This window comes from Danio rerio, chromosome 8 (genome assembly GCF_052040795.2).
Source record: "Danio rerio strain M-AB ecotype USA chromosome 8, GRCz13ab, whole genome shotgun sequence".
NCBI classification, from domain to species: Eukaryota; Metazoa; Chordata; class Actinopteri; order Cypriniformes; family Danionidae; genus Danio; species Danio rerio.
The window spans coordinates 37019688-37041697 of NC_141028.1; the positions used below are offsets into that span (position 1 = coordinate 37019688).

A 22010-nucleotide genomic window follows, 5' to 3' on the forward strand; every position below is an offset into this window, starting at 1 on the left:
GGTCCTCAGATTATGCGGAGTCACTGATTGGATCCAAGACCAGCGACGTGATGATCCCAAGGATTCCATATCCGGGACCAGGCCATATCCTGAGCTGCTGCTGCGCTGATGGTCGTGGGGAGTGGAGAACATGAGTCTGATTCCAGCGACGCTCCAGGGACAGACGAGTCTTCGCGGAGGCCATCTTCCAGCCTAAACCACGACGAATGAAGTTCTGCACTAGACTTTTGGCCAGCGGAGAAATTAAAATGGTCGTGCCCAACTGAGTCTGGTTCTCTCAAGGTTTTTTTTCTTCACTCCCATCAGGTGAAGTTTTTTTTCCCTCTCCGCTGTCGCCACTGCCTCGCATGGTTCAGGATTGGTAGAGCTACGCATCGATGAATTGGCTCTTCAGTGTTTAAACTCTCAGTAATGATTAAATCACACTGAACTGAGCTAAACTGAACTGAACTTAAACACTAAAAACTGAACTACACTGTTCCAGTTACTGAACCACACTGTTCCAGTTACTATGACCATTTATGTGAAGCTGCTTTGACACAATCTACATTGTAAAAGCGCTATACAAATAAAGCTGAATTGAATTGAATTGAATAATGTCAGGTGATCCTTCAAATGTCAGTGTAAATTGTTGAGTGTACCATTAGTGCTCAGTCGTGTTTTTCATAGATACCAGTGCCGATGGAGTTTTTTTTTTTAGAGCGTCATATTCTGCTGGAAAAGTTTCATTTTAATGGTAATATGCCATGAGCGGAGGTGTATGAGTAACTTCACAAGTTGACCATAGTCTAGACCGATGACATGCTCATCTACTCCCAGAACCTGGCAGAACGAAATGTTGCAGCTCGTCCGGTCTTCAATGATGAGCCCAAAAGAGGCCACTTCACAGAGCCGGCCCAAGGCTTAAGAGAACTGAGAGGCAGGACAAGATGGCGGGCTGGACTTGGTTAACTTTAGATTTTACACAAATCTCATTGTTTTGTTTTTCACCTAAAATAGTAATTAAAACATCCAAGATGTGTTTTGCCTCATCAAAATGTGGAATTTGATCAGCAAACTACTCATTCTAAGACAACTATGCCTTGGGCTAAATGACTTGGCTTCAAGTACGATGCCACACGATTCAGAAATGAAGGTACAGACTGCACAAACAGATAAACGACATGATGCATCTCATTTCACCACAACTAAAGGCAGCGACAAAAAAAAAGTCAAGCTCTCACGATGATGACATTTCTCATGCAACCCTTTAGCAAGCCTACATAGTATTTATGCCTAAAAGTCACTGCATGGGTAAATAAGAAACAAGCAACACACACACACACACACACACACACATATATATATATATATATATATATATATATATATATATATATATATATATATATATATATATATATCCATGGGCCACTGTAAAGTAATATGGTTCTGTCATAACGTTTTGAATGAAAATCTGCATTTGGATAAGACACCTTTAGTATAGTTTTGATTTTAAGGCATAATAAAGATCAAATGCAAGTACGAGTGGATTTACATTGAAAATTTCAAACGCATCAAGAAAACCATGTGCTAAGGAAATTTCAAACCATTTGGAACGCACAGAGACGAGCTTTTGTGCAAAAATGAACTTAAAGGTGCCTTTAAAAAAGTGTCAAAGTACTTTTGAAAACAAAAAAGCAAACCCCCAATAGGTGGCAGCAAGAGGCCGCTTTATTTGAGTAAAGCATTGAACGATTCATTCAGCCAAAGAAGCCAATAGGATGAACGGACAGTTGAATCAATCCCTGAATCATCGACTCACCCGAGTCTTCTTGGCGAAGGCCTGAATCGTTCGTGCAGGGAAACGTCGCTGTGTATTATTCAGAGATGGCCAACTGTTCTGCTGTTTATTTTATTATACTTATCGCAATGATTTTACTACTACTATCAATAAAATTAATATTAATAATAATATTGCCGGAAGTTGTACAGCGCATGCGTCACGTGTTCATCATCAGCATCCATGACAACCGTCCTGTGGGTGTTGTTTGAATCTCGCTGTGTCGATTGGCATCTGATCTCTGCGTCCTCCGTGACAATTTTTCCAGATTATTGATCGTTGGATACGTCGATTGATCGCCTGCTGTTCCCATCACTCAGGTTTGACCCTTTTTATTACGCTGTGCTTTGTGTTTGTGTTCAGTATGTCTTGTGTTCACTACAGGTTCCAGAGTCGACTCACCTACGACTCGCTCCAGTTTGAAGGCCTCAACATCAGCGCGGGGGAGCTGAAGCGGCAGATCATGAGGAGCAAGAGGCTGAAGTTCTGCCAGCTGAAGATCAGCAACGCCCAGACTGATGAAGGTGAGTTGAGGAAAAGACACTTCAACTGTTCTACGCTAACATTAGATGCGTTACATCAGACACTTCTGGAAGCTGTAAGGTGGTGCTGATGCTGACATGTAGGGATGTTTTGACTGTTTTAAAAGGCTAATGGCTCTCAAAGTATACCGTGCTCCATAATTATGTGCTGATTCTGATTTTATTTTGCTGTCAGAATACACAGATGATGCTCTCATCCCTAAAAACACGTCGGTCATCATCAGACGGATCCCTGCGGCGGGACTGAAGTCCTCAAACAGAAGATTTGTTGGGTAAGTGCTGTGAAATGAGCACACGCGTCCTCTGTTAGATGTTATATGAAGACTCCTGGTCTGTCCCTGGTGTTTTAGTCACACCAGCTCCTTTGTTTTGCAGACATCAAGCTGGACGCTGGCGTGAACCTTCACCTAGAGCTGATCCTTCACTCCTCTCACTGGAGCAGTTGTTGAAGGTATTGAACAAATGAATAGCACAATAGCAAAACGCAATGTAAAGCACACAATATACGCACACGCACTCAGCTTCTTAGGGAGATTTGAGATTGTTTGAAGGGTTGAGGGTGAAAAAGATTCAAATGTGCAAATGCCTGTGAAACAGACTGAGAATCTGGCTGAGGCAAAGGCGTCAGAGGAGGACAAGCTGAAAGCGGTGATGTACCAGTCCAGCCTGTGCTACTACTCCAGCAGGTGAGCGTTCAGACACTGACAGGTTTGCTTTGTGAGAGATGTCTGAGCTGATTCTCATGGTTCTGATGTTCACTAGTGAGGCCATGAGGCTGCTTGGGATCCCGGGACACCACATTAGGCACTGCCCCACTAATGTGGTAACTGGGTTTTCCAAGCTCACGGTTGCTGTGAACTTGAGCTCTTGTCCTCATCAGTCAGATTGTTTGCTCAGAGTTTGACTGTCACTCCTCAATTCACAGGGCAGCCGCTCCGCGCCGCACAAGCGCATCTGGAAGAGCACAGGGATTCCCCGCAGCTTCCTGTTGGAGGTGGACGACCCAGACCGAAAGGGAGTCATGATAGACGGCAGCGGCAGATACGTCATTCCCATCATAGACGCGTGAGTAAACTGTACTTGGCATAGCCGCATGTTCTAGTGTTTGTCCAAATCTCACATGATGTCTGCTTGTGTGTGTTTGCGCTCGATCTGTTCAGTGAGGCCTATGCTGCTGAGAAGAGAAAGAGGCCGTCCTTCTCCTGCCAGACCGAGCCTTTGCCCTCCTCGTCCTCAGCAGGTGCGGCATCTTCGGTCCGGGACGCCGGAGGGAAACGGTCCCGCTCCCCATCTTCACCAGAGACGCGCGGCGACCAGAAGAGACCACGTCGCTGAGAGACCTTCATCCAAGAGACCTGGAGCCGACGTGTAAATATTGTACATAGTTTATTAATAAAAGATAATAAAGATTATAGCCGCATGAACTGTGTGGACTGGTTAACCTTCACTCCAGCAGTGCAACACACACACACACATACAGGCATACATGGTTTATGAGGTCAATGTGACTTTTTGGTGGTTTACGGGGACATACCTTTGCCAACATCCTACGAACATAAAACTTGTGCCAAAATTTTTTATTTGAGCTACAAAAGGCAAACAACGCTTAAAAACAGCAATTTTAGTTTCACAACACACTCAAATTAACTATGTGACATTTCACAGGCTTATGGGGACAGACAAAATCATGGTTTACAAGGTGTTTACATGTTACACACAAACCTAGCCCCTTCATGGTTTAAAAGGACTGATTAACACATTTTACATATCACACTATTCTGCTATTGCAGTAAGGGTGACAACAGAACAGACTCTGGCTTTCCTCAGCTAGACACCTGCTAAACCCATCTCAGTTGCTAAGGTTCTGCCTGTCACTTCTTAAATGACAAAATACTATTTTGCTTATAATACACTTTTGATTTAACAATTCTGTAGGCTTATTGTGTTGTATCAGTTAAACAATCTGTTTAATGTACTGTTGAACAATAACCTGAAAAAGACAGCATTTTAACATTAAAGTATGAAGAGTTAATTGTTTAAGGGCCTTTGCTCTTATTTTATAGGACAGTAGATATTTTGAAAGGCAACTTCAGATAAAAAAAGAACATAATTGGCAAAGAACCTTCAACCATGAACAACCAGAAGCACAACTGTACGATAACATATTCATTATTTTATTCTTTTACTTGGCCAGAACACAAATGTTCCCCTCTGTGAACTCTGTGTGGAGTTTGCATGTTCTCTGTGTTGGAGTGGGTTTCCTCCAGGTGCTCCGGTTTCCCCCACAGTCCAAAGACAAGCGGTACAGGGGATTGAATACACTAAATTGTCCGTAGTGTGTGTGTATGAGTGTGTATGGATGTTTTCCAGTGATGGGTTGCAGCTGGAAGAACAACCGCAACGTAAAACATATTCTGGATAAGTTGGTGGTTCATTTCACTGTGGAAACCCCTGATAAATAAAGGGGTTAAGCCGAAAAGAAAATGAATGAATGAATGATTACAGCTTATAAACAAACTAATGGTATTTTAAAATTTAATTAAGTCGTTCAACAGATTATTCTTTTTCAAATTTAAATATTTATACTAGAACACAACATGGTAGTGCACTAGAATACTGTCAAATACAAAACATTGCCACTCAATGACAGAAATAAAAAAATAAACTTTTTTTATTTTACTTTTGAAGTCCAGGAAAACAGCAGGGGAACTAAACATGTATATACATTTTATTATGAAATGCATCAACTATTATCGCTCTGACAAGAACAAAAAATAGATGGATAAAAATAGATAAAAAGATAGATAAAAAGAAAAAAAGATAAAACTAGACATAAAAGTTTGATTCCACAAATTGAATGATACATACAGAATGATATGAACACAAAACAGATTAAAAACTAAATTTCGTAATGTGACAGTAATATAATGTGTTATAATGTGACTAATTAATATCATACACATTTTCACTTTTTTGTCACAGTGACAATATTTGACCATTTTCAAACATGTAAATAAAAAACAAAAAACATGTCTTTTTGCTACTCAACACTGTTGTAAATGTTTAGTCTGAGGGACTGCATTTGTGGGTTATGTATTTTTGTGTGATGGGTATTGCCCAGGCTCATGAAGCAGACGTGGACCTGGACTGTGGAGCAGTACCAGACTGTGGAGTAGTGGCAGACATGGGTTGAGAAGCAGAGGCAAACTGTAGAGCAATGTAGAGACTACCCTAGAGTGATGATGGACTGTGAAGCACTGGCATGGAACAGAAGTGGGTTTGAAAATGGTTAAATATTGTCACTCTGTGACAAGGAAAAAAAATGAAAATGTGTATAATAATAATCAGTCTTTTGAACTCATTACAGCCTTCACGTCTGCTTTTGTCCATGGTCTTCTCATGTAGGTTGTTCTGCCAGTGCTAGAGCCTGAAAGCAAACAAGATGATTAACTGTTAGCATCACTGACTTTTAATAGATCATATCAACTGTTCATCAATATCGTTTAAAAGTCTCTTTCTTGGAAAAACGGTTAATCCTTAGGTGTGCACTTACACCATGGTTATACATCACACAACTACATGATTTAACAGCAACATATGCGAGTATAACTTTCAGTAGCTGCTTTGAATCATTGTGGACTATTGAAAGTGATATGACCTTTCCATGTAAAGACTTTTCTTAATTTTAAAAAAAGGCAATCAATAATTTCATAATATTCCCTATTATATTTTTCCACTGGAGAAAGTCTTCCGTTTTTTAGTTTAGCTGAATAATAAAAAGGTAAAAACTGCAAAGGTCAATATTATGAGCACAAAAAATAAAATAAAAATATATAAAATTATAAAAATTAAAATTTATTTTTTGATTTTTTTGTCAGCCAGATATCGCAGAGCCCTATTTAAAAATGGCCAGATACAAAAGAGAAAGTGATAAATGGAAGACATTGACGAGAAATGTAGCATAGGAAAAAGCATTTGTGCATTTGCGCTACAAGCACTGCGATAGAAAGTCTGAACGTGTATTGAGTGCTGCTGGAAACATTGCGACTCCAACTAGGTCTGCTTAATCCAGACAATGTGTCAGCATGTTAGCTTTTCTGTCAAATAATTTACCAAAAACAGTGGAGAGTTAGTAGCCTACGCTGTTTTTTCCTCAACATCTCACTTATATTGTTATCAATAGGCTAATATTTTTTGTTCTTCTTTTTATTATTATCATTATTATTATTAGTTACTATTTATATTATCACTGATACTGAAAAGTGTTATTTAGGCTATTTGTGAAGTTCTTAAAAATGTAACATTTAATTATTATACAGGAGGGGGGAACCAGTGAATATTGTCCTCACCACTTAAAAAAATGTGTAAATAAAAACAAAAACAAAAAAAAAACTAAAAATAAAGGATAAAAGGAAAAGCATGCTCTTCATCATTTTTCATAATCTGATTTGTACATGCTGCTGTGTGTGTGCACTTAGGCTAGACGAGCAGAGTACACACATCTAAAGTTATCTTACTGTGAGCGTTTTAATGGTCAAATAGGTGTCAAAATGCTGTGTTCAGTGATCATTTATTCATTTATAAGATGCTTAAAGCACAGTTTGTTTCATATTTTTATTCTATTGTACATATTTCCCTTTGCTCATTTACAGGGAGGAAAATAACTGCATATATACAGTTGAAATCCGAATTATTAGCCCTCCTGAATTATTAGCAACCATTTTCCACCAATTTCTGTTTAATGGAAAGAAGATTTTTTTTCAACCCATTTCTAAACATAATAGTTTTAATAACTAATTTTTTATAACTGATTTCATTCATCTTTGTTATGATGACAGCACATACTTTACTATATATTTTTCAAAGTACAAGCATTCAGATTAAAGTACAATTCAAAGGCTTAATTAGGATAATTGGGCAAGTCATTAATATTGACCTTAAAATAGGTTTCAAAATATTTAAACCTGCTTTTATTCTAGCCAAAATAAAACAAATAAGACTTCCTCCAGAAGAAAAAAAATATTATAGAAAATACTGTAAAAAAAATCCTGAATTTGTTAAACATCCTTTTGGAAATATTTATTAAAAAAATATAAATAAAAAATTCACAGGAGCGCTAATAATTTTGACTTCAGCTGAAAAATCGTTTTGAATAATCTTGTTTGCAATTATGACAAAAATAATCGTGATTATGATTTTTCCCATAATAGAGCAGCCCTTACTGTATGTGTAATGTAGCCTACAGTAGATTATGTGATGTGATCAATTAAAAAATACATTTTCTTTTTTCTTAGTAATAAACATGCTTTTACACTATACTGTATGCTTTAGAAAAGATACAATAGATGGTGAGAAGTATAGCCCCAGGCTGCAAAAATTAAACAAATATAAGAATGAAGTTGTTTAGCCTTTATAGCGCCCTATTAAATTGTGTTGGGGTAAAAAGAATGTTTACATTTCTTTGACTATCATGGCGATGTTATTACCTCAAATCTTAAACGTGCGCACATTGCAAGAAATGAAAATCGCGTCACAGCACACACTACAAAATATTAAGGTTATCGAGTCAATGAAACACATCACCTGATTGCAGTATAACTTGCTTTATCAATAATTATTATTATTTATTATAGGCCAGGTTACAAATATTTGAAAATCTGTCACTACATGCCAAACACTCAAAATAGGTTCCCTTTTGCATAGCTATTAGTGGCAGTTATGAATTAAATAAATGGGCATATCGGCACGTAAGGTGAGTCGCCTATTATTTATCGTCTGTTTATTTTTCTCTGTTCATTTCTTTCACATGCATGCAGAGTGAACAGTCTGTGCTGTTTCTGCTTGTTTAATAGAGCGCCTCCTCTTATAGCCGGCCTATTTCGGTATAAAGGACAAAAAAATTTTTTTTTATATACTGTATGCTATTCTATCCCCTATATTAAACACAGCAAATGTATAATTAAATATTAGAAACATAAATATTTGAAGTTTCTAAAAGCACATTTTAATGTTTAAGCATTGTTTATTGGCCGTCGGCGTCGATGATGTGCACCTCTCAAAAAATGTAACTACAAGTCGCAACGACACAGAGCGCAAGGTCGTGATTTGTTTGATGGTCGTGATTGGTCGGCTTGGCAGCGCTGACAAGTCTGGGGGCGGGACCAAGAGCCGTACGAGTGGTGCGAGCCCAATAGAGCGATTGTTTACACGTGTGGAGTCCCATGAAGGAGCTCTGGATAGAAAGTTTTGTTTTGTGTTTATCTCATAGTTAAAGTTGTTCCACGTCCGCCGGTTCCAGCCTCAAAATGAGCGAGTTTGAGTCACTTGCATGTTCAGGAAGCGTTTAGAAAAAACAAAACAACAGCGAAGAAACTCAACACAGAGGAACATTAACACCTCACTGCCAACTACCGTTTTGAAAGTGTTAATGCAGACCAACAGAGACATTGCGCAGAAGTAAAATAAACAGCTACGCGGGTTGCATGTGCCGTGGGTTACGCCGATCATAACGCAGAAGTATAAACCAGGCTCTATAAACTTTAATTTCATAAGTGCATACAATATAATATTAATAATAATAAGACAATTAGCATGTTTATCAGGGTAGACGACATGCAGTGAGTGGATAATTCCATATGTGCAATATGTACATTTAAATCTCTCCATTTTGCTGTAATGGCTGTGCTGTGTTTGACTGGCAATAGCTTTTAGATTATAACCCGCGACCCACTTATTAATATGCAGCCTTTTTTGATTACATGGGGCCAGTTGCACCAGCAGTGTGTAAGTTAAAATGAAGCCTAGTTGTGACTTAAAGGGACACTAATTTACAATGTACGCACTACTAAATATTTCTGTGTTGCAGCATTTCACTCAGTTTAAACCTAACGCTGTGTTCCAACTAAAAATTTACCGCAGCCTCCCCCCATGTATAATGGTAGAAAAGAGATGACGGTGAGATTAGTTTACATCGAGGAGCTTGCGATGATCTCCCTCTATTCACAGCCTTATTTTCTTCCTAAATCTCGCATTTCTTTCGGTTTGTGAATGAAGAGTTTAATTTTGTTTCAAGAAATGTTTTGTGTTAACATACATTTCTTTATGACTGGGTTTTTTCTCCCTGCTATTTTTTCTTTAACGTGTAGAATATTTAAAAAATCAAGTTTTATGTTTTGATAACTTTGTGTAATTTGTGTGCATTCACAGCAAATTTTCAAAGAACAGTTATATGTAGATGCATTAGTTGCAGAATTCTAAATCAGTTTAACGATTGAAACACTTTTTATTTGATATTAGGTGATTTAATGCAACTATGTATGACTTTACGGAGAGCTTATGACCTTACTAACTACGGTTTGCCTTAAGAGCATGTGGTGCAACCGAAGTAAAAACAACTTTAGTTATAAACATGCCAGTAGTTACTATTATTATTATTATTATTACTACTACTTCTATTATTATTAGGCAATTTTCTGAAGCAACCCCTGTAACCAATTTAGTGCTTTTGGGTTGTTGTTGTTTTCGGTTAAAGCGCAATGCCCCATTAACACCTCAGACAGGCTGCTTCATTAATAGCCAAACATTTTGTTTGAGATGAGGGCAGGGGTATATCTTGAGTATATTTCACAAGCAAGGTTGACACAAAATCCCCGGTTATATACCTTTTACCTATAGGCCAACTTCTGGTAATGTAGGCTTATATAGGCTGTTTCTATTCACAGCAACTTATGGACTGAACTACGTGTTAATTAAAATTTCTATATTAGGCTCGTAGCAATTGATATTGGGAGTCATGGAATATTGTTTGCATTTATTTTGCATATTGTTTGCAATATCCTACTTTAATAATAATAATAATAATTAATATTATATTAAAAAGTTTTTTCTATTTCTAAATAAATAGCCTACTGTAAATTAGGCCTACAACCATTAATGATTTATATATGAAATTAGAAATGAAATTCTTAATAATATTTGTAAAGGAAACAAAAATAGGTCTTATATGTGCCGTTATATATATTTCAATTAATATGGAATATAAGTGCATGTTTTCACCAAAACTATGATAGATTTTTTTTAAATGTGTGATTGTGTAAAACAATATAATTTGCAAATAAAATAATGTTTTTTTTTTCTCTCTCTCTAAAGAAATTGTTACCACCTCGTTTAGAGCATCATTATGGGCATTTTACGTTATAACTAATGTGGGTCAAACAATAGATCTGTGACAGAGAAACTACAGGTTTTGGGACACACTCGTCACTACATCGTTCTTTTCCCAAACGACACATTGTACTATGATATTTCTGCCGCGAGTTACGTTGTTGTTTGGGAAACCCAGCCCTGGTGCAGAGCCAGAGGAAGAAGCGTGCTGCGCTTGTGGAGCAGATAAGAAGCAAGAGAAACTTCTAGACCAGGGGAGAGTTTCCCAAACAACGACATATATCTGAATGAAGGGGTAATCTACTGTATTTTAGCCTAATTATTATTTCTAATGTTTACACACTGTGAAATAGGCTAATCCAATCTTAAAAAAACACACACACTAAATCATTTTTTGTGAATTGTTTTTATTCCGAGCTAAATAACATTTTAGAAAATGTTGCATATCAAGCTGTTGGTATCTCCTCGCGGTTGAAATTGGCTGTTATGCGAAAAAAACAAAAAACAAATATTAGCTCGCAGGCTAGTTGCTTTTTAGATTTAATTTAAGCCTATATTCAGCTGACAGCGAACACTCAGCCGCGATACAGAGAGAAAAAGTAAATAATAGATTCTTTAATGTAAACGACTAAGAAAAACTTCGGCTATATACTCGGGAGAGGACGTAATGAGATCTAGACTGGCTGTAAAATATATACACCAATAGTAATAGTTAATCAACGCATTTTATTTTAAAAAAATCTACTCATTTTAATATTGCGATTTTTACATTTTTTAGAGAATGTCTGTTTTTATTAACTTTTCTGTCATTTATTTCAAATTTGTCATTATTTTATTAATTTGATGATGTTAATATTTTACATAGGCTATTTTATATACACATCTAAAATCATTCAAATTAAGGTTGTGACGATGAGGAAATTTCCCCACCGGTTAATCGACATGTGACAACACCGGTAATACCGGTATCATAGTGGGGGTCGGGGTTTCCTCTTTTCTTTCTGCTTTTAAATAGCTTATAAATGCATATAATACTTTCACTTTCAGTTTTGCGGGAATTGCCAATTCGGCGTAAATTGTTTGAATGGACGAATGTGATGAATGTTAGAATGTTTTTAAAAGAATAAGAAAATAAAATAGCAAGATAAGTAATTAAAATGCACAAAGTTTAAATAAGATTAAACGAATGAACAAGAAACAAATATAAAAGAAAAGCTTTCAAAATGACATTACAAAAATGACAGGTTGACACAGTCTTTAAAAAAAAATAAAAAATAAAACATTGTAAATTGGCATTTATTAACAGTGAGGTTTACTTGTTCTTTGCGAGGAATCCTGGCCAATATGTTGACCATCTCTGGCTTAAGATGGGATCTTGTGGGGCTCACTATGTTCCCCATCGTGCTGAACACACCCTCAGATGAGCAGCTTGTTGCACGTAAAGATACTTTTTGGTTACATTTGCTAACAGGGGGAACATGTTTGGTTGTCTTTTGTTGTCCTACCTGACTTCAATTTCTTAATGTATTATTTAGCCTATTGCATTATATATTAATAGCTTAGTCCTTATGAACAATCCGTTTATAAAATAGCCTTATTAACGAATTTATAGGCTAGTGAAGAATAAACCGAATATGAAATATGATCCTTGCATAATGATCACAACTAAACAAGCTAGCACTCATTTTATATATAAACTTTAAATAAAAAAGAAAGAAATGTTAAGAAATTAAACATTGTGTAAAAAATCTAAAGACAGGCTAAATAAAAGTAATTTTATTTAACAGGCTAAAAAAATAATCAACATGTAAATGTATAAATATTTCGATAAGTATTGTTATGGAATATTTATAACTATATGATCTTGCTTTTTTTGGTTATATCGATACAAGCTTTAAGCTCTCTTACAAGCACAGTTGACAGGCGCAGGTGTCTTATGTCACTGTCAGTGGCGGATTACACACAGCATACCCTGGCAAGATGTTTTATTTGTTGCCGATTGGCGTGTTGTTCCTTTTTTAAAACACCTTTTGTTTTTAAAATCCCTCAAGGTAATGTTGTCTATCGAGTTATATAGTCTCCCTCGGAGATATTGTAGTTCAGTAACGTGGTTCGCAGCATATAACCGTGAAGCTTAAATAGGCTGAGCATATTTTTATTAATTTTAAGACACATTAATACAAACTAGCCACCCTTTGATTTTTTTTCGTTTACGTATATTTTTATCAATCGAAAAATGCAATGAATAGTTTAATTTGGTTTTCATTTTATTAGAATTAATATAATTAATAGGCTACACAACTCCTATTGGCTCGAATTGCGTTTTGACAGATAAGGCGTGACTTTCTGGCTCAAAGATATTTGTGCCTGTTAATTTCAGCGCTGTATTTTGAAAGATTTCGCAAAGGCTTCAGCTGTTCTACCTGTCAGCTGGTACCAGCCTCAGTTTTGCGACTTGACCTGTGTGGCGTTTCGATGTCTGAATGATAGCGAGAGAGAGATGAGATCAGACCTCAGATTCGATGTGTTGCCGCACTTCACAGTTACTTTATAGCAATTTTTAATATTGGCTCACCTAAATTAACTTTTCATTTATTAAAAGCCGAAATATTTCCAGACAGATGAAGCAACTTTCGGTTTTTAAAGACAGCGGCCTCAGTGATAAAAGACGCGCGCACACAGGTTACATTCTTGTAGGCATATTCATCTTTTATTTTTTTACATGAAATGCATAAAGTGCAAAAAAGAAGAGCTGAACTTCGGAAAAAGTGCTCACTTAAGTTGCCGTGATGATTGCTTTGTTTCTCTGCAGTTGGCTTGTCGATGGCGCGGCATTGCTACATCATTCTTGTTTTAATAAAAATAAGATATTTATTATTAAACACTGTGAGATGATGGTCGCGTGATTTTTAAAATGAGAGTATGCCTTGCATATTTATTCTCACGTGATAAATGAAATATGACACATTACTATGTTCAGATTTTAATTATAAAGCATGCTCTGGTCTTAAGTAAATTATTACGAATTCTATTTTCCATTTAATTAAAATAAATATTTAATAAAAAAATAAATTAAAAAAACGAATACTTAGAAAAAACAAATGTGAGGACGGTGTCACGGTAAAAACGTGATGTCACCGGTGTTGCGTCTTAAAACCGGTATCACCGTCAACACCGTCTATCGTGGCAAGCCTAATTTGCTTTGAACTTGAGAGAGAAAAGCGAATTTTACCTGTCAGTGGCTGCACATTGCTCCTAAATAGCATAAAGCATTTCTTTTTGATTTCAGTCTTTTGTAACATTCTTTTTTTTTTTTTTTTTACTTTAACCCATTAAAAGAAAAAGTGTCATAATAAATACAATTATTATTAAAAATGCAATTAAGTTTTGTCTGTCGCATAGTTAACTATGTGATGTGGGTAAATGGTGTTTCAATGCTGCAAGTCCTATATTTCAAACCTGCGGGAAGCACTGTAATTGATCGTTTTTTTTTCCCAATAAGGTGGTGTAATAAATACATTACAATTTTTAATTAAAAGTTATTCACATTAAATAATAATAATAAAAAACATTGGTTTAAAGAATGTTAAAAACGCAGGATTATGTTTTAAATAACTCCAAATCGAGGCATTCATTTTAGGCCTCTACAAACTACAAAACGTCAATGCAAATTAATGCAATACTATATGTAAAAATAAACTATTATATACTATAGTGGCCTATAAAAAATGGTCAATATTGCCTTATTTCTCGTCTCGCTCAGCACGTGTGCATTGAATCGCAAGTGACAGATACAGAGGAAATTAATAAAAATAATATAGGCTAGATTTAAAATAATATAGCCCACCTAGCAGTTTTCTTTAAAATTATAATAGGCCTGTATATAAAAATGGACTGAAAATTCTTGTAGGCCTTTTGTGATGTTCAGTTATAAAAATGCTTATCTGTACATTTGTAAAACTGTCCTGTTTAGGCTATACTGCTTCTGCTTTTGAAAAGGAAAAAAATAGTCTGGGCTATACTTTGAATTAATCAAAAACAGTTATAGGTTCAGTTTGAAATTTAACTTGATAAACAGTTAATAATGGCACCTGATGTTCAAAGAAACATCAATGGGGCGTCGATTAGGGATGTTCGGTTCTGGGTTTTTTGGATGAGACTCTTAACTCCTAATTTTGGAGTCGGTGGAATACATATGCATTCACTTAAAATAGTGCAAGGATTAAATATGCTGTCTCATATCGCACTTTACACAATGCTACTACGTCAATTCCAACATTGTGTTGTTCTCTGGTCAGATAAAACCAGCAGTAAATCATTTCCAGCCAAAATAAAATAGTTATCAACCTAAACTTTTTTACAGCATATTTTAATTGTCTAGTTTAACTAGTTTAGTTTAACTTAGAAAATTACAATGCAATCTTGGAGACATAAAGTTAAAACATAATTTTAATATCAAAATGTTTAATGGAAAGATGAGTGGCAGTTCATTAACAAATAATCCCAACTGAGCCCAAACAATGTTAAAAACTATATAGAATAGTCTAATTATTTAGTATAGTCTAAGTATCTAAATACTTTACAGAGAGAATAAAATAATCTGTGGTTGTTCATTTCTTTGTTTATTGATCGGTTGAAGTGTCAAAAAATAAAGTAGCTAGCTTCTTCATTTGATTTAATGACCAATTAAATATTAAACCACATACATGAAATATTTAACTTAAATAATTCATTCATAAACAAACCTAAAATAATAAATAAAAGCAGTGTGACAGAGCAGTATATGCTTTAAGGCACAGTCTCTCTTATAAATGTGGTTTTCTTTAAAGTGTACTTTTAAATAGCTCATTAGTTTACTCTTAAATATTACTGTTTGTTTGTGCAATTTGTTAATTATTGTAATTTAATAAAGGTGTGTTAATGAGACGGCGGAAGAAAAGGAGTGACTCAGACCTAGTTTTTGAACATTTTACCTTGACTATATTTTTATTTAAAAATCCTCTTTTGGAAGTTTTTGCGTTCCCTCGCAGATGTTTTGCGTTCTCGCAAAACTGTTTTTCCACAAACACTTCCTGTTCACTTCATACATGTCAACCCTCCTGTTTTACCAGGATTCTCCCAAGCCTTCCGTTTTTGCTGGGATTCTCCCATATTTCTCTTTCTTTCCATTAAAGCTGTGGGTCGATCATCGCTCTTCATATGCAACCTGTGAATTAGCGAATGCATGTATACGGATGTGCTAGGTATGATAAACTGATCCCTGATCAGCTTCTATACACACCATTTAAAGCGACACCTCTGTTATCAAACAAGTGATGAGCAGCAAATAAATCTCTCATTTTCTTTTATTTCATATCAGAGGTGTCAATTTAAGAATGCACAGATCTATAATGAAAGTATTCCATTACTTAAGTAACTGTTTGTGCTCATTTAAGAGAAAATGAGTTGTGTTTAAAATAAAACACACAGGACGAACATGTTTACATATTGTTAAGTATATTTGTCTGTTTAAACACAGATCTGAATCCTGCACTTTAGCTCCTCTTTAAATGGCATGTACAGAAGTTGATCTGGGATCAGTTTATCATTCCCTGATTCAGAGGTTGCATATGAAGGGCGATGATCAACCCACAGCTTTTAATGGAAAGAAAGTAAATGCAGACATTTTTATATTTGTTTCAGAATGCTTTCAAAAATAAAAATATATGAGAAATATGGGAAAATACTTAACAATAGCATGATAGAGGGATAGAATGGTAAAATACAGGAGGGTTGACAGGTATGAAGTGAACAGGAAGTGTGGATAACGCAAAACATCTTTGTGAGGGAACAAAAACTTAAAAATATATATATATATATATATTCCTATCACTGTTTTTTTTTCTACCATCCTTTTTTTTTCTCCCACTCAGTTTTTTTTTCTCCCACTCAGTTTTTTTTTCTTCACCATCACGTCCCTTCCGAGTCTCCGTACTAATGCCTTAAAATGTAACTTAATAATTTTTTTTTAATGACATTTGATTGTAACATTTAACTTTTTCCTAACACTGATTTTGGTTGGTTAAGGTTTTGTGAAGCGTGATTCAGTAATGCTGATTTTACTATATTTATTTACCGGTTATAGAATAGTCTAACCGTGGATTGGCTTGCATGTATGGGCATAGTTTGACGTCTTTACCTAAAACTTTAAACCTTTATAGGCCTATTATAGGCCCATATAAGGATAATAAAATTTGATATAAAGCACTCGTTTGGCAATGAACCATGATCTGTCTGCGTTGATAAATGGTATAAAATCAATAATAGCAAAACTGCATATCATTATTACTATAAAAAAGTATATTACTGCCTTGAGTCAGTAACTTAGGCAGTAATGCAAAGTAATAATTAATGTGAATAAATAGCCTAAATGAAAGGAACAAGAGGGACCAAAATTAGTCATGGGATTAAAATGCCTCCTCAGTTATGATATCCTGGCGCCGGGCCTGCTACCTTCGCAAGTATATTATAAACATACGGGAAGTAGGGCTATGCAATTAATCGAAAATTCGATTTTGATTATGGCTTCAAACGAATATGAAAATCATTAATCGAGATAAAACGATTGTTGCATCATATATCGTCCTCTTTTCAGTTGTACACATTTGTTGCTCTGCAAAGCTCAGTTTCACGTGAATATTACTAAAAGCATGCATTGTAATTTTGCAGCACGGCATGTGCATCATTCATTGATGTACATTCGAATCATTCATGTTTTAAAAGCATGAATGAGACCGCATGGTGTGTGTATGCGGCACACACATATTCGCACACTGTGTGCTCAGAGCAAAGCACACACATCTAAAGTTATCTTAATGTGAGCATTTTAATGGTCAAATAGGTATCAAAACGCGATGTTCAGTGATTATTCATATTAACTCTCATTTAAGTAATAAACAAACTAGTTGAGAATCAAAAGACATGTGAAAGAGAAACCATAAATCAGAACCGTACTGCTCTTAAAGTGAAAGTGCGTGATATTCCTGCTGCCGACTGTTTTTACCATTAATCAAACAACAAAAGAAGACAATCCCTCACTGTTCTTGTCTGAAGGACTTTAGTAGCTATAATCAAAGTTTTTTTTTTTTTACAGTGAAGATGCTTAAAGCACAGTTTGTTTCATATTTTTATTCTATTGTACATATTTCCCTTTCCTTTGCAGGGAGGAAAATAAATGAATACAGTTGAAATCTAAATTATTAGCCCTACTTTCCCCCCCAATTTCTGATTAATGGAAAGAAGATTTTTTTTAACCCATTTCTAAACATAATAGTTTTAATAACTAATTTTTTATAACTGATTTCATTCATCTTTGTTATGATGACAGCACATATTTTACTAGATATTTTTCAAAATACAAGCATTCAGATTAAAGTACGATTCAAAGGCTTAATTAGGATAATTGGGCAAGTCATTGTATACCAGTAATTTCTTCTGCTGACCATCAAAAACTATTTTGCTTAAGGGAGCTATTAATATTGACCATAAAATAGATTTCAAAATATTTAAACCTGCTTTTATTTTAGCTGAAATAAAACAAATAAGACTTCCTCCAAAGGAAAAAATATTATAGGAAATACTGTGAAAAATTCCTGAATCTGTTAAACATCATTTGGGAAATATTTATAAAAAATAATAATAATAATTTCACAGGAGCCCTAATAATTTTGACTTGAACTGATAATCATTTTGAATAATTGTGATTAAAATAATGACCAAAAAAATCGTGATTATGATTTTTCCCATAATAGAGCAGCCCTAGCGGGAAGCACTGTAATTGATAAAAAAAATAAGGTGTGTATTAAGGACATTTCAGTATTTATTAAGTGTTGTTTACAATATATAATAATCATATTAATAAAAACACTGATTTAAAAAGTATTTTGTGACACCTACATCTATCATTACAAACACAGGTTTGTTTTAAAATAATAACTCTGTACCAAAGCGTTTATTTTAGGCCTGTATAAACTATAAAACATCTCTGCAAATTAATGCAATGCAATATAAAAAACAAAATTCAATATTTTGTCAATATTGCCTTGTCTCTCAGCGCACAGGCACACGCACTGAACTTCAAGTAACAGACAGAAAAAATAATTTAAAATAATGTAGCACACCTTGCAGCTTTCTTTAAAATTATGATAGGCCTGTATATAAAAATAGCGCCAGACCGTTTCTTAGTATTTCGCTGGTAATGTTTTTAAATAAATAATTAGGCCTACTTAAATATTAATTTGCTATTAATGTACAGTAATTGAGACAAAATAACATAATAGTAAAATATAAATATAATAAAAGTAAAATAAGAGTAATAATAAGAAAAAAATAAGATTTTTAATAGGTAAAAGTAAGAGTAAAATATAATCAACAAAATGTAAATTAAAACTGTGAATTAATAGGTAAATAAAAACCTTATTTATTGACCATCTTAGTCCTATCACTTTAAAATAACAAACACTGTTTATCTCTCTACGACGCAATAGTTTTTATTCATAACAATTTGCTTTTGTATGTTATTATTAGCAGTATTAATTATTATATCCATATTTATATTTGTTTTATTAAAAAAAAAGCTTAGATTTGCCCACCTGCAGGTTTTAGACCATATGCGGGCAACATGTTTTTTAGGATATAACTCAGGTTTATGACAACACTTAGTTATTATTGTTCATTTATTCATTTGCTGAAAATTAGAACTGCATTTAGAAATAGTTTTGAAACAAATACTTGCGCTTAACAAACGCAACTAATTATTATTATTAGGCTAACTGATGTCTGTGCGTAAAGATTTTCCTATCCACCAAGAGCGAAAGTGAAAGTAGATCATTTATCTCTCATTCTCGCGCGGTAGATGCTCTGTTTAACAGTTTTCTGTTAAAAATAACTGTTAACTGTTTGCTTGTGAAATGCTCAGTTTTTCCACTTAAACTTACTTTACGTCATGTAAATAGCAAATGCGCTTATGGCACGATGCAAGGCTATTAAAGGGAATGGGAGATGAGACTCTGATTGGTTTATTCTCAAAATACACCTATAACTCATTAAGAAAATAAACTCAACCCTTTAGATCATGCTTAAAATTTGCTTAAAATAAAAAAGGCCTAAAATGCACATTATTTTTAAAGTAATTTTAGTTACTTAGTTTCTTCCTGCATTGTTATTGACAGAAATTCTTACCATCACCACCATCACTGTCTGGCTTCCTGGATTTCTGTCAAGATTCACCTGTTATTTCCTGAAGGGAGAAAGTGAGAGAGACATTGTTATTCACTTATTTAAATTATTTTATTATTTTAATTATTATTAGTTTATTTTCTTAATAAATTAAAACGTGCACTCATTGACTTCCATGTTATTATTTTTCCTACTATTGGACTTTTCTACTTTACAAGTTTATTTTTTCTGTTAAACGAAAAACAAGGTATTTTGATGGAAGAAGAAAACCTGCAATCATTGACTTCCAAAATAAAAACACCAAAAATATGGAAGTCAATGAGTACAGGTTTTCATCTTCCATCTTCTTTTGTGTTTAACAGAAAAAATAAACCCATAAAGGGTGTGCAAATGATGACACATTTGTCATTTTTGGGTATGAGCCAGTCACAGAGTTGTTTTCTACAGAGGTTTGTTAATTCTTGACAAAAGAATTAACAAACCTCTGTAAAAAACAACTCTGTGTTGGTCAAAGTGACTGGCTCATGGAGGTACTGAAACAGAAAAGCAAAGATAAAGAAAATTCAACATTCGTTTACTTACTTTTAAAGTCTCGCATAACAAACCATGCCCTCATAAACCATGAAGAAACACATGTTATAATAGTCTACTGCTAGCACCATGTAAACCTACACATACTGTGTCCTCATAAACCATGAAGAAACACAGATTGAAGGAAGTGAAGGATGAGCAAATGATGACAAAATTGTCATTTTTGGGTGAACTATCCTTTTAAGGAGTGTCAAAATAGCATTACAAAAGAATTAACAAACCTCTGTAGAAGACAGCTCTGTTTGTGTTTGTCAAAGTGACTGACTTATAGAGGTGCTGAAAGAGAGAAGTAAAGAAAGATGAAGAAAACATGAAATTCACTTACTGAAAGCTTTAAGTCTTGCAAAACCAATCATGTCCTCATAAACCATGAAGAAACACACACGTTATAAAATAACAGTCTACTGGTAACATTGTAAACCTACACATACTGTGTCCTCATGAACCATGAAGAAACACACAGATTTAATAAAACAATAGTCTACTGCTAAGTCACATCCAATAGACATACTTGGTCCTCATAAACCATGAATGAACACACAGGACTGCTACACTGCATTTAGCAGAAATAGGAAACTGTTACTTTAGCACTTAAAAGGATGGTTCATCCAAAAATGAAAATGTACTTGCTATTAATATACCCCAAAGCATTCCAACCCTTTAAGGGTTTATTTCTTCTGATAAACAACAAAAACAAGATATTTTGATGGAAGAAGAAAACCTGCAATCATTGACTTTCATAATAGAAAACACAAAAAATATGAAAGTCAATGGTTACAGGTTTCCATCTTCTTTTGTGTTTAACAGAAAAATAAACCCATAAAGATTTAAAACAAGTAAAGGGTGAGCAAATGATGACACAATTGTCGTTTTTGGGTGTACTCCTTTACTCTGCCCTCATAAACCATGAAGAAACATGTTATAATAGTCTACTGCTAGCACTATGTAAACCATTGTAAACCTACACATACTGTGTCCTCATATACCATGAAGAAACACACAGATTTAATAAAACAACAACCTACTGCTAAGTCACATCCAATAGACATACTTAGTTCTCATAAACCATGACTAAACACACAGGACTGCTAACCTGCATTTAGTAAAAATAGGAAACTGTCATTTTTGCACTTAAAGTGATGGTTCACCCAAACATTAACATTTACTTACTATTAATTTACCCTCAAGTGTTCCAAACTTTTATGGGTTTATTTCTTCTGTTAAACACAAAAGATACTTTGAAAACTGATGAAAACCTGTAACCATTGACTTTCATATTATTGGTATTTTCTATTATGGAAATCTATGGTTACAGGTTTCCATCTTTTTTTAAAAAAGTATTTTCTTTTGTCTTTAACAGAAGAATTAAACCCATAAGGTTTAAAACAAGTAAAGGATGAGCAAATGATGAAACAATTGTCATTTTTGGGTAAACTATCCCTTTAACGACTGTCAAAATAGCTTGACAAAAAATTAACAAACCTCTGTAGAAGACAGCTCTGTTTGTGTTTGTCAAAGTGACGAGCTCATTGAGATACTGAAAGAAAGAAGCACAGAAAGATTAAGAAGCCATGCATTGGCTTAATGAAAGCTTTATGTCTCGCAAACCAATCATGTCCTTATAAACCATGAAGAAACACACAGATTTAATAAAACAATAGCCTGCTGGTAAGTCA

The 22010-nt window shown here is 34.6% G+C and overlaps 2 protein-coding genes across 10 annotated transcripts in view; one reads left to right on the plus strand and one right to left on the minus strand.

Annotated features, from left to right (window-relative positions):
• LOC141375838 (uncharacterized) overlaps window positions 1-22010 on the minus strand; it is a 488480-nt gene that overhangs the window by 436513 nt on the left and 29957 nt on the right. For 2 of the 8 annotated variants that reach the window (XR_015944761.1, XR_015944760.1), the window contains 5 exons: window positions 21817-21871; window positions 20556-20610; window positions 19747-19804; window positions 5730-5791; window positions 5018-5621 (listed from right to left, as the gene is read on the minus strand). The exons of 4 other annotated variants lie outside the window; for them this stretch is intronic. The gene's annotated coding sequence lies outside the window, so the exon portion shown is untranslated. Of the gene's footprint in view, window positions 1-5017; window positions 5622-5651; window positions 5792-19707; window positions 19805-20555; window positions 20611-21816; window positions 21872-22010 lie in introns of those variants that run through there. 2 more of the 8 variants (XR_015944762.1, XR_015498172.2) reach the window with 2 other exon arrangements.
• Window positions 1999-5651, plus strand: LOC141375825 (E3 ubiquitin-protein ligase RBBP6-like). Of its 2 annotated transcripts, XM_087265011.1 has the most exons (7): window positions 1999-2346; window positions 2540-2636; window positions 2740-2815; window positions 2962-3050; window positions 3127-3187; window positions 3290-3429; window positions 3525-3783. In XM_087265011.1, the coding sequence occupies exons 1-7, from the start codon at window positions 2187-2189 to the stop codon at window positions 3697-3699; spliced, it is 798 nt and encodes a 265-aa protein (XP_087121137.1). In that variant the 5' UTR covers window positions 1999-2186; the 3' UTR covers window positions 3700-3783. The 2 variants fall into 2 exon arrangements, with proteins under 2 accessions (XP_087121137.1, XP_087121138.1); XM_087265012.1 differs by lacking the exon at window positions 3127-3187 and having other exon boundaries at window positions 3525-5651.